Below are 12462 nucleotides of genomic sequence, written 5' to 3' on the forward strand. Positions count from 1 at the left end.
TGCAATGCAAGCCTCTTCAATAAAACACCATTGTTTTATTGAAGAGCTTGCCTAGGGTGTTTGTTCATCCCAATATACCTTTAAACAGAACTCCTTTTGGCAAGCTTCCTAAATATAAAGCAATACTGACCTGATGTGAGCAAGAAACTCTGAAGAAAAAGAGTCCATGAAGCTCGTGCAGTTCAGATACACCATTACAGGTTGTGTTTGGTTAAGCTTAATGCTGCACAGTTTCAACCAGTTTATAGAAATCTGTATTCACAAATGAAACAATTACATTTCATTTAACTGCATGCATGAATGGATGTATGAAATTCAATCAGTCATGTGACTGTAGGTGATCCCACAGGCTGATGAATAACAGGAACTGATAGATTTTGGTGTGATGCAGAAAGTAGAACCTGTTCATCTGGACAACTTTTTTTGTTTGACCTCATAACAAATTAAATAACAAATTAAATATCAGATTTTCTGCTTGGAAAATAGATCAAATGAAAACCTGAACTTTCACACTTTTCCAGAGCGGTGATAGAGTTGAAAATTCCATAGAGAAGCAATAAGTGGGTTAGGCTGGTTTTTGTTTTTTTGTTTTAATTTTATAAGGCTCTGTTAGAAATGTGAAAATTATACCCATATGGGTAGTCTGATGGAAAAACCCAGCACTTAGATTTTGAAGTATGCAAACTCTCCACTTCAGACATCAATAAAAGAAACAAGGAAAATGACTTTATGTTTATTAAAAGCAGGTTGTTCCGTTTCAGACACCCTAAGCAAGGTACACACACTGACTGATTTCATGCCTAACAGCGGCTGACAGTAAAGTACTCCCGCTACTTTGTAATAAGCTGGAAACGTCAGTAAATATCTGCCACTTATTGTATTACAATGCTCATTATGAAGGACAGAAGACAAAGGCCTGTTATGTCCTAAAACCGCCTAAAAAACATGATCTAAATTAGAGCATGACTGAGCCAAAATACAACGCGGATAAAGAAAAGGAGTATAAATAAAACCTCTTTTGAATAATAACAACGTGGGATATAACCATAGGACTTAAGGCTCAATTTGGGACCTGAGGATTTCATACATACGCGACATGTGCGACAACGCAGCTGACATTATTCGGCGTGCCTTTGTTGCACACTTTTCATAGATGAAAGAAGAAGATGAGACATCAATTAGTCAACAAAGATCTGCTGTTTACAGTGGAAGTAATACTGGGATGGACACGCAGCATTTTCTCACAATACAACAGGTATAACTGAACCTTGTAGGCTCTGTACCTTTGGTTCCACTCAGTTTCATGGCAGCTGAGGTTTTGATGTGACATAAAAGCATGAATAAAATACAGGTAAAAGTTACAAAGGTCTCAGATTCTGGTTGTCATAAAGGAATGAGACTTAGCTCCCTGCTTTTTAGCAGGGGATGACTAACAGTTGTTTTTTCCTCATTAGAACGCAGGAGGTTTTTCAAAGACAGCAGGGAAATGGCTTCAACCACTTCCTGTCTCAAATTAAGCTTAATGATACTCACTTGCTTTAGAACTCCTTCACTCTCTGTCATGTTTAAATCCCATCAACCGAGAAGAGTCCAGTGGAACATACACATCTGTTTAATAAAACCTGCACAGCCTCTTAAGCAAGAACATATACACACATTCTATTGTGGCCTCCAAGATGAAAACCATACGAGAACATCCACTGGTTAGAAAGAAGGCGAGTGAAAAAAAAAAAAAACGTCTTCAAAGAGACTGCAGTCGAGCCACAGTGTCCTTTCAGTTCCATAAAAGCAACTTATGAAAGAGCCAGTTCCTTTCAGTAACCACTTTAGAAAGGTGGAGGAAAAGAATCTTCCCCACAAAGCGATATTTGTAGAAAGAAGAGGAAAGACACAGTAGTGCAGGAAAGGGAGCAGGTGGGAATGTGGCTGTCAGCCTGTTGTTGTCTTTGACCTGCTTTTTCTCCTCTTAATAAGCAGCTGCAGAGCCTGGTTCCTGCAGACATTTGTCATAGCAGCGTTCTGGCTGTGATGATTAGGGCTGCAAGATTGACCGTGGGGAAGGCCGAGAACTCCGAGGCTGCTCCCGCGGCTATGGCGTCTGAAAAACACAATCAAATCAAAATCCAACAGGCGCTTGGTCTTGCATTTAAAAAGTCTGGCGTGGTCTAGAAACGCATGAAAAAACGTTAGAAGGTCATTGAGTGCAGACTTTTACGTGATAAATTATCACAGAGCAGAACGGCTCTACATTGAAGTACAAAGAACTGATGCGAGATGCGAGTGCGTGCACTTATCAATAGATGGCACTAGTATAACATATTCCGTTATGGGGGCGACCCGAGTTTCAAAGAGCTGGACTACTGAGGCAGGCAACAGCAACACACATAGTTTGATCCAAATGGCACATCCACTCTCAAACAACCTCCTGGCCATACTTGGAGAATGCTGGAGACCATTATGTTGTTGATAGTATGTCTCCCGGTCTGCGGATAAGAGACTATTTTAGAGGTAATGTGAAAGAGGAAATTACTTATTTGAAGACTAATATTACATCAATTAATTTGGAAAAAAAAAGCTTCCTAAAAGAGTTTCTCGGATAACAATTTATCTATTTAATGCAGCTGCAGGGTGTGTTTGTACAAGTGCCAGGCTTGCAGTATGTGCATTGTTAGACTCGCACAGCTTGATCAAAAGAAGTGCTGTCACAGTGTTTCTCTGCAGCGAAACTAGAGGACCTAAATTACTTCCACTCAGAAAAGGGTGCTGAAAAGCTAAAGTGGATATAATTCTTTCCTGAGCGTGCACAGGTATATGCAAGGGCCTTTTTCTGTATGTCTCAACCCCAGCTTGAATATATTCATTCTCACAAAAAGAGAGAAAGAAATGTTTCAGGACTGTCCTACCTGCTATCTTGGGGATGGTAATCTGGCGGCTGCTGATCCCTTCACCTCCCTCACTGAAAGGTTTAATTTGGATTACATAGCCTTGGTTGACCGGCAGCGACAACTCCAAAGAGGTGTTGTTGGTCTCCACCACGTTGGGACGACTGTGTTTGTCCTGGCTGTACATCACCTGAAGGAAACAGAGTGCGAACGATGATAACAGAGTGTGGCGTGGCATGAAGGCACTCACAATGCGACATATGAGTGTTTTATTTTTCCTTCCTAGCGCGCTGACAGGAAAATCTAAGTGTGAGCTGCAGCTCGGCGAGTTGGAGTGAGCAGTATCTGAAAGTTAACAAGAACGAGACTCTTGCTTTAAGATATCTGCACATGACTGTGCCGGGTCACTGGAGGAGAGGGCTCAGTAGAGATAAGGCAGAACTGCCGGAAATCTTCAGTCCTGACTTTTCAGCTGCGGTTTGGATGCATCTGCCCATTTTAACACACGCCAAGCTCTCCACTTTCACTTGACTTGTAACGGGAATAATACGACTAAGACCAAGTCTTCACACTTTCCGCCTGTTTAGCGTAGGAAGCTGCAAATTCGTGCTCCTATTTATTTACATTTACAAGCCAAGTGACACTTGGAAAGACAGATGAAGATAAAAACCCTGAAGCAGTTATTATAATATCTATTGTGCACTTGATGCTGCAGTGGCAAGTTAAATGTCACAATACGGGAAGATGAACGCCAATAAGATTTTACTTCGTACATGCTTTTCCTGAGATGACTCGCTCAGAACAGTTGTACAGTTTAAACTATGTGGCTAAAAATAATGGGTGCTGTGGGTGTTTGGGTTATCACAGGACCGCTGGTTTAAGGCGAGGAGGCAATTTGTGTAGGACTTCCGAGGTTAAAGTGAAATGCTGCAGAATATTACACCAATGCAGGGGATAAAATGAGGCTCCCATTTATTAATAACACTCTGAGAAGTTCATCAGCACAACCAGTGTGTTCATAAATAACAGCGTGCTCTAATGAAGCAAATGGACCAAGTAACAGTCTATCATTCTCTGTTATGTTACTATCTATAAAACCCTTTACTTGTCAGCTTTGAATTGATTCTTGCTGAGGCAGTCTACCGTGGAAGTGTAAAACTTTACCTTATATCCTGTGACTTCTGACTCATTCTCCAGGGCGTGCACTTGGTCCCATTTCAGGATGACCTTGGAGTTGGAAGTGTTCCACATAATTTTAACTGGGGCTTGACTGGGTGCTGAGTGAGGACACAGGGAGCAGGGTAAGGGGAAGAGGGAGAAGAAAAAAAGAGGCTGTCAAGTCGATAAACAGTCACGAACCAACTCAGCATGAAGGAGATTTCTCATTATCAGTTTATCATCCCACTGTTAGGAGTGAGCAGTGAGAACAATCCAAGACACTTCACCCGTTGCCTACTGGTGGTGGTCAGAGGGCCCGGTGGCGCCAGTGTCCGGCAGCCTTGCCTCTGTCAGTGCGCCCCAGGGTGGCTGTGGCTACGATGTAGCTTGCCATCACCAGTGTGTGAATGTGTGTGTGAATGGGTGGATGACTGGATATGTAAAGCGCTTTGGGGTCCTTAGGGACTAGTAAGGCGCTATATAAATACAGGCCATTTACCATTTATTTATTTTTTTTAAGTTAATGGGGAAGTAACAAAAAGCCATGAAAGATTTGTATCATGTTATAACGAGAATACGGCGATTTATATTATTTGCGCATGTGAGCATAAGATTAAAGACATATGTCTGACAATTAACGCTTTAAACCATTATCCACAACTTCAGATTTTCTTGCTTCTTTCTCAAACGTTTGCATTCACATGACATGAGATGCACTGCTGCAAACGGCAAACAGGGACTCAAGTATAGATGTCATAACATAATAACATAAATAACACGGTGTGGCAGAAACTTACGCCGACACCTGCTTTGACGTCTGTTACTTTCACGCTCTTTGCATCAGTAAGATGCCAGGACACGAAGCAGCGTATCCATGTGCGCGAGAAGAAAACCGTAAAACCCACCAAAAATATTTAGATGTTTGGAACAATGTTTTTTTTTTATGTGAGAGAAAAGCCTTTAACGCATTTCAAGTCTCGACAACATAAAACACAATTCGGTGAAAAAACAGCGACACAAATGAAAGCGCCACATTGTTTTGCAGTGAATGGTTCCTTCTTCAGTTACTGGTGAAATCCAATACACTGAATGGACCATGCAGCTACAGCCAAAAGAAAAGGAAGAAGAAAACAAAAACAAGAAAAACAATACACAAAAGAAGACTGTCATTCGCCTTCAGTATCTTAGTCCTTACGCGGTTTCTTGGTTGTGACATTGACTATGTTGCTCTGTGGGCCCACTCCAGCGCTGTTGTAAGCCCGCAGACACACGTAATAGGTACTGCTGCCTTCCAGATCCCTGATGAGTACTGAAGTTTTATTCCCTGCTGTCCTGATCACCGTAGCTGCCTCTTGCTTTTGCTTCTCACTCCAGTACTGCAACTAAACACACACACATAGAATACACGGATTACGCTTGCATCTATTTTGTTACTCAATATTCTCTGTGGGCATGAAAGCCAGAGGGCCCTCATATACTGCAGTTTACTTCATAAATGAATAATATAAACACTAATGCAAAAAGGTCACAACGCTATTCTGCAAAAATCAAAAACAGATACATTGCCACTAGCTATTCGTGTTGCTGGTGCTGTCCAACATGTTTGTACAAGACCTATTGTGTGGGCTTGTGTGGGTTTGACCTCATAGCCTAGGATGCGTCTGCGGTTGTTGCTCCAGGGCAGTGGCTTCCAGGTGACCTCTACCTCGGACGCTAATACGCTCCGAGCCCTGAGCCTCCCTGGAGCTCTGCTGGGCTCTGAAACACAGACACCAGGGGCACCGGGGAAAGAGAGGAAGACATGGATTTATTAAGCCTATAGACACTGTGTGGCTTAATGAATATACAGAAGCGATAAATTTACCCTGTGGTTTTAACAGACCATAATACCAACATTAATGTAATAATATGGGAAATGCTCTCATGTAAACATCATTAGCATTTCCTCCTTGATTTATTGTCATACATCTCCATTTCATTTATGTAGGTCCGGTTCCGGCCATCTGCAGTCGATTTATACTGTAAGGTAAACATCCTATAATAATAGAAAGAGAAAACCAATGATCTGATTATCCCCTATGAGCAATCACTTGGCGACGCTTGGGAGGAAGAACTCTGTTTTAGCAGAATGAGACCTCCAGCGCAACCAGGCTCAGGGAGGGGCAGCCATCTGCCACGACCGGTTGTTGGGTTGATGGGAAGGAGAAGAGAGAAAAGAAAAGCACAGAGGAAAGGATTTTTCTTCTTTAACTGTGTGACTGACAAACTTTGGGTGCGAAAACATAATTACATTTCAGTTATTTCTGGCCGCCTTTTATAGATAAAATGACCTTATTCTGGTGTTTGTGTATGTGTATGGGTGTAGGTGCCAAAGTTACACACCAACTAAGACTAGGGATGGCTGTTGGAGGTAATGGTCTATCAGCCGAAATGATGTTACAGACCAGTAATGATGCTCAAATCTCAATAGTTGGTGTAGTGTCCTGTTACATTAAATATTCATGACAAAATGTGCAATTAGGCTAAAGATGCATGAAGGTAAATTACCAGCCGTCTCAGGACTCAGGATCAGGGACTGTGAGAGTGTGATTTGATCAGCCCTGTTTTTTTTAAAACAGATATTACAGATAAAGAGCAGAGCTTCCAGATACATATCGGACAGTCAAGTAGTCATGCCCTAAATCGTTCCTTGCCTTATTGTATTTCTCCTCCAATGGAGCCATGATTTACTACATTAGCATGAACCTGTATTCATAAAGGCTTGAATTTAATGAATGAGGCCATAGATTTATTAGGAAAGTGTTAACTGAGGTTATTTTACTTTAAACTTCTTTATGAAAACAGGAAACTTGCTTCAACAGTGTTTTAGACTAGGAAGATCATTCCATCTTTTATATACAGTCTATGTTTAGGACCAGAAACCAGTGTTATGAAGTACAGTGTTTATTTTAAGCAATAACATCCTTGGAATTATATTCAAATTATATTATATTAAAATGTGACAAAAAGACTAAAGTCTGTCAGAAAATGTAGTATTTGTGCTTCTGATCACTGACACAGTGTTTGTGCTTTAGGAGTGCACACCTTCCTCTGCTGAGTAGATAGTGGTCACAGGACTGAAAGGGCCTTCTCCCTTGTTGTTGTAAACCCCGACTTTGACTTGATAAGGGGAGAAGGGAGGGATGCTCTCATTCTTGAAGACATATCTAGAAGCATCTGGGGACGTGACAGCAGCCTGCATCCAGCCCTGCGCCCCGAGTGGGCGGAAAGCCACCACATATCCAAAGCCCGGGCCGCTCTGCATCTCCTCGGGAACAGGCTAAGAAGGTACAAGATGACTCAGAGCAATGACTCAAGAGAGAAATGCATGAATGATCCCGAAGATATTAAAACCTAAAAGAAGCTGAGGGCATTACTGTACATGCAAGACTTTGCACGAAATGATCATCCTGTCTGGTTAAAGGCACAATAAGCAAAATTCAAGACCACAGGATGTCACACCACAGGCCACACCTCACCCTCTTTTCTATTCTGTTTACAAGCTAGAAAGTTTTTGAGCAAAAAGTCAAGCGAAGGGCAATGGAGGGGAGCAAAACAGCAGTAGAGACTTACAATGAGCTGAGATAAAACCAGCGCATGTAAATTAGGGAAATAACAAAAATGAAAACATTGTTGTTTTTAATTCTTTTGTTTTAGCTGATGTCTGACTGCCCTCTGCAACCTCACTCTTACTTTGACCTTTACTTTACATTCAGATGTTAACAACGACAACAGCAACAAACTCTAAATAACATTTTCCTAAATGCATTTAAATACATGCTTACCTCCCAAGTGATGACCAGCTCTGAACGTCCTCCACCACCACCACTCACCCTTGCTGGAGTTAACCTGGGAACTAACAGATTCGAACAGGGTTAGATAGTCATGTCCAACACATACACCCAGTATTCTGTTTCTCACCATGAAATAACATAGCATGGAAACAGGTTTTGATATCGAACGTGTTCAAAAAAGTTGCAAATTCCTTAAATACAGACTTATAAGAGTACTTCACAAGTTTGACATTGCACCTGTTTGAGATCATGCCAAAGCAACTCAATCTGATTTGAGTGCAGACTTTGACCACGTCATTCCAAAGCCTTCTTTTTTTGAGCTATTCAGAGGTGAACTTGTCAGTTTGTTTGTGATCATTGTCCTGCTACGTAACCTAAGTGAGCTTTAACTTCAAGGTATGAACTGATGTCTGGACATTCTCCTTCAGGATTTTCTATTAGAGAGCAGAATTCATGTTTCCATCAATTACGGCAAGTTGTCCAGGTAAAGCAGCAAAGCAGCCCCAGACCATCACACTACCACCACCTTGTTTGACTGCGGGTATGATGTTCTTTTAATGCAATTCTGTTATAGTTTTATCCAGATGTAACGGAACTCAAACCTTCCAAAAAGTTCAACTTTTGTTGAACTACTTTATTGTTTAAACTTTGGCAAAAAGTGTGTTGATGTGTCAGTCCAGCCCTGCTGTTTAGTGTGCTAAAGTGGAGTTCTTTTTCCTTTTCAATACTGTTGTACTAAAGCTTCCAGGCATCAGTAATTTTATTAGTTCTGTCATGCTTATCTTGCAGAAGCAGAAAGTTTACTGAAATAAAATAGGACAATAAGGTTTTTTTTAAGTATTCAGTACATGATGAGAATGATCCTGAAACCACTTTTCCCAATGTTGGCATCAGAAAAAATGCAAGGAGCTTCTGATACATACGCGTGTCTTTGGTGCGGGCCTTTTTGGAGGGTTTGCTGGGCTCTCCTGTTCCGATGCTGTTGATCGCCAAGACTCTGAACTCGTAGTCCACCCAGGAGCTCAAGTCAGTGACAGTGGCTGACAGCTGCTTCCCCCCCAGCAGCTCAGGAACTGAAAAACATCACAGAAGTAACCTTTCATTGATTTCACTGATAATTAGCCAAGAGGGTGAAGTTTTAGTTATCTGCATTTTATGTGTGGAGTTTGGAAAGGACAGCTACCAGTTACCCCATCGCTCATTTTTTAACCTTTCACTAAACTTTCTAGCCACACAAACACATTTAAATAAGCAAACCTGTGGTAACAGCCTGCCACCCGAGAGAGAAGGGCGTTCTGGCCTGGATGGTATAGCTTAGGATAGGGCTGTGGTTGTCCGTGCCAGGACCCCAGGACAGAGAGGCAGTGGTCTCTGTCATCTTAGTCACCTGACAGTCCACAGGGGGGCCTGGAGGACCTAAAAAGACAGTAAGTCACAGGTTACTCAAATATATTGATACATAGCAGCTCAAGATTATAGGTGATATGAGAGACTGAGTAGACAGTGTTTGTGGAGCTCGAGTGCAATACTGAATTACACCGAGTCCAAAATCAACACTCACAATAATGAATGCGTATCAAAAATATAAAAACAGAACATTGATTTTTTTTTCTGGAAAATGTAGACTTTCTACATTTAACAAGATGTTTTTGTGGCTGCGCTGCCACCAGAATCTCTGCCAGGGATTGCAGAGATAAATTAGAGCATGCACAATTTAATAAATAGGATAGAAAAAGGGAGAAAAAAAGGAAAAAATGCTTTATTATACACACAAGAAGTAATTATTTGCAATCTTTTATTTCATTTTTGGTACGTTAACATAGACGATAAAAAGGAAAGTTTGTTTCAATCTCTAATGAGTCGACTCATGAATCAGCTGTAATACATGTGTTCACTTTAATGTGAGTGTAGCTGTTTGCTACTCAAGTGAACTATTGCTATTATCTTCTCCTTTTCTCTGGTGTCTCCGAAATGGAGGTCAGTGAACATTTTATATTTCCTTCTGCTCCACAGGAACATTTGGTGAGCTCTTCCAGTCCACTTAGAATTTACTGCCAGCTACAAGAAAACCATCTGCAAATACTAAGGAATAAGGAGATAATGTGACTCTTTACGCGACGCATGTAGTGCTCATTTCTCATTTTAAGAGGCCGATCTTCCACAGTATAGCCCCAGTTAAGAGCACAGCTGCAGCTGCTCCGCCTGGCTGTGACAGGTGAAGCCGTGGATGCATGCGGTTTTTCTTCAGACCTCGGCTGCTGCTGTGGTTCAGTCTATGGTGGCACTATATACAGCTGCTACAATTAACTACTAAACTGTCACTGTTGGCCCCATTAAAAAAAACCATAATGTGTCACAGCCAAAATAATAACCAAAGCACATCCACGGCTGCTGCCACAGTCACAGAGCCAGCTGTGTTATCCCAAAGCTGCGATCGTAATCAGAGCTGGTCTGTCTCAGCAGCGGTAAGAGGGAGAACTGATGAACGAGCTCCATTTATCTAAATGTGACGCTTTAGCTTTGGCCTGAGCAGCCCCAGACTCTCGCTGCAAACACGACCAAAAGAGGTTCACTTTTCTCAATAGTTCAGACAAAATCATTACTGGGAAGTATGCAAGAATACAAGAAAATACAACGACTTTGTACTTTGGATCTAACACAATACTACTACATAAGTCCATACGCACATTGTTTAAATGTTAGACAATAACAATGATAAGGGCATTGCATGCCCTGGTTCAGGTTTGGAAATTCTGAAAGAAAAAAGTTATTAAATAAACATATCTGGGTTTGATCTTCTGCTTTTTTCCCTTACCTCTCACAACCACATCAGTGGCAATAGAAATACTGTCCACCTTGGTCTGAACAGCACAGGTATACTTCCCAGCATGCCTCAGTTGAATATTCCGGATCATAATGTCACCATCCGATCGCTGCTGGTCCAGATGTCAGGGGAGAAACAAAACAAAAAAGGGAATAACACAGAATCTTGTGTTATAAAGTTGCAAAATCAAGGAAAAGAGCTTGTCGTGATTTATTTTGGCAGTTCCTTGCATTATGAAGGAAAAAGGTACAACATGAATCCAGGGACACACCAAATGACTGAGTGCTGCTTTTCATCATTTCATCATTTATGAGCACAGGTCTTTGTGAGGTATTAAAAAGCTTCTTTCAGCTTCGTCCCTTTTATTCTCTCTGATTCCATTTACTCTGCAGACAACCATTCAATGCCAAATGCATTATTAGCTTTGAACTTTAAAGTTGGAGCTAATGTTAAGTTGATGTCTTATCTGTGAAAGTAGGGAACTGTGAAACAGGATGATACTTGGTAACTACTTTGATGTATAATCAGGGACATTTTAAAGAGATAAAAATTCAGTTGCTCCAAGTCATCCACTCTTTGATACCCATTATTAAAATAACATAGGCAAGAATATATTAGGCCACAGATCTCGCAGTATGCAAAATGTTATTGTGAGATAACCTTGCTTGCAATATCAAGTGAGACTGCTAGAAAAACTCATAAAAAGTGTAGTCATGGATACAAAAGATAAATACAAAGCAAGATTTCTGGTTTTGCTTGTAGTCCAAGGTTTGATTACTAATCATGTCTCAGCAGGTTTTCACTTCTATTTGATTTAATAATTATTTTTTTTAAAAAGTATTTGTTCCAGCAACAGAAATGGAAGCACAGGCTCAGATATTCAGAGCTACACCAGGAGGAGGTCTTATTTTGTGCCTGAAATGGCTGTGAAAGCTGCAGCTAGGAGCATTCATTTCCATTTAGGTCCATAAGTATTTGGACAATAACTCTGCTTTTTTTTAACCTCTATATACCCCCACAGTGGTTCTTAAATCAAACCTTCAAAGTGTCCTTAAGGCCTGTGTAGTTTAATCTAAGACATTTAATGAAACTATTGTATTGACTGTTTGTTTTTGAATTACTACCATTTTCATAAATTGTCCCTGACCTTCAGAGACTGGACAATTGACTCGCAAGCTGTTTCACAGCGTGACATACATAAAATACTGTTACCACAGCCAATGCTCGTGGTTCTCTCTGCCTTCAGTTTTGTTTTCTGCGTGATCTATTGTGTTGAGGTGACCAGCTTAGTCATTGGGAAATATGGGTCATTATCTATTTGCAGAGATTTTAGATGTTTTCTTCCCAGTGCATTTATTATTTTCATGAATGTGCCACATTTAAAGTTTTTACTCCTTTTAAATTTATTTAGGTTATTTATTTATTTTACTTTTGTTTGTTTGTTTCAGCCCATTGAGTCCTCCTTCACTTGCACTGGCTTCTAATTGGACCTCATATTGGAAGGACCAAGTGCAAATACAATATTTTGAGCCAGCAGACCTTTTATCTGCTTGTCATCAATCAAAGGAACAATCAATGGTCCAGTTACTTTTGATCGTCAGAAACGCTAAACTGCATATTAAATGTTTACCTTTTAATAAACCCCTTGAATTAAAACTGAATATCTGCACTTCAATTTGTGTTTGATTCAAAATCAGAAAAATTCAGTCTGGCCTTAACTTTGTGTCAATAGAAAGAATAATATGCACCTTAAAAGTCAGAGAGG

The 12462-nt window shown here is 40.7% G+C and overlaps 1 protein-coding gene across 1 annotated transcript in view; it reads right to left on the reverse strand.

The window, feature by feature from the left end:
• Nucleotides 1–717: 717 nt before the first annotated feature.
• The window catches only part of cntn3a.1 (contactin 3a, tandem duplicate 1), an 86889-nt gene continuing 75144 nt past the window's right edge, over nt 718–12462 (reverse strand). Inside the window, exons 14-23 of the mRNA XM_026153117.1 lie at nt 10689–10806; nt 9131–9289; nt 8797–8946; nt 7865–7935; nt 7125–7359; nt 5683–5798; nt 5236–5422; nt 4047–4159; nt 2904–3072; nt 718–2098 (exon numbers count right to left, since the gene is read on the reverse strand). Coding sequence (XP_026008902.1) covers nt 2007–2098; nt 2904–3072; nt 4047–4159; nt 5236–5422; nt 5683–5798; nt 7125–7359; nt 7865–7935; nt 8797–8946; nt 9131–9289; nt 10689–10806 — 1410 coding nt within the window. The 3' untranslated portion in view covers nt 718–2006. The remainder of the gene's footprint in view (nt 2099–2903; nt 3073–4046; nt 4160–5235; nt 5423–5682; nt 5799–7124; nt 7360–7864; nt 7936–8796; nt 8947–9130; nt 9290–10688; nt 10807–12462) is intronic.

This window comes from Astatotilapia calliptera, chromosome 20, assembly GCF_900246225.1.
Source record: "Astatotilapia calliptera chromosome 20, fAstCal1.2, whole genome shotgun sequence".
NCBI lineage: Eukaryota > Metazoa > Chordata > Actinopteri > Cichliformes > Cichlidae > Astatotilapia > Astatotilapia calliptera.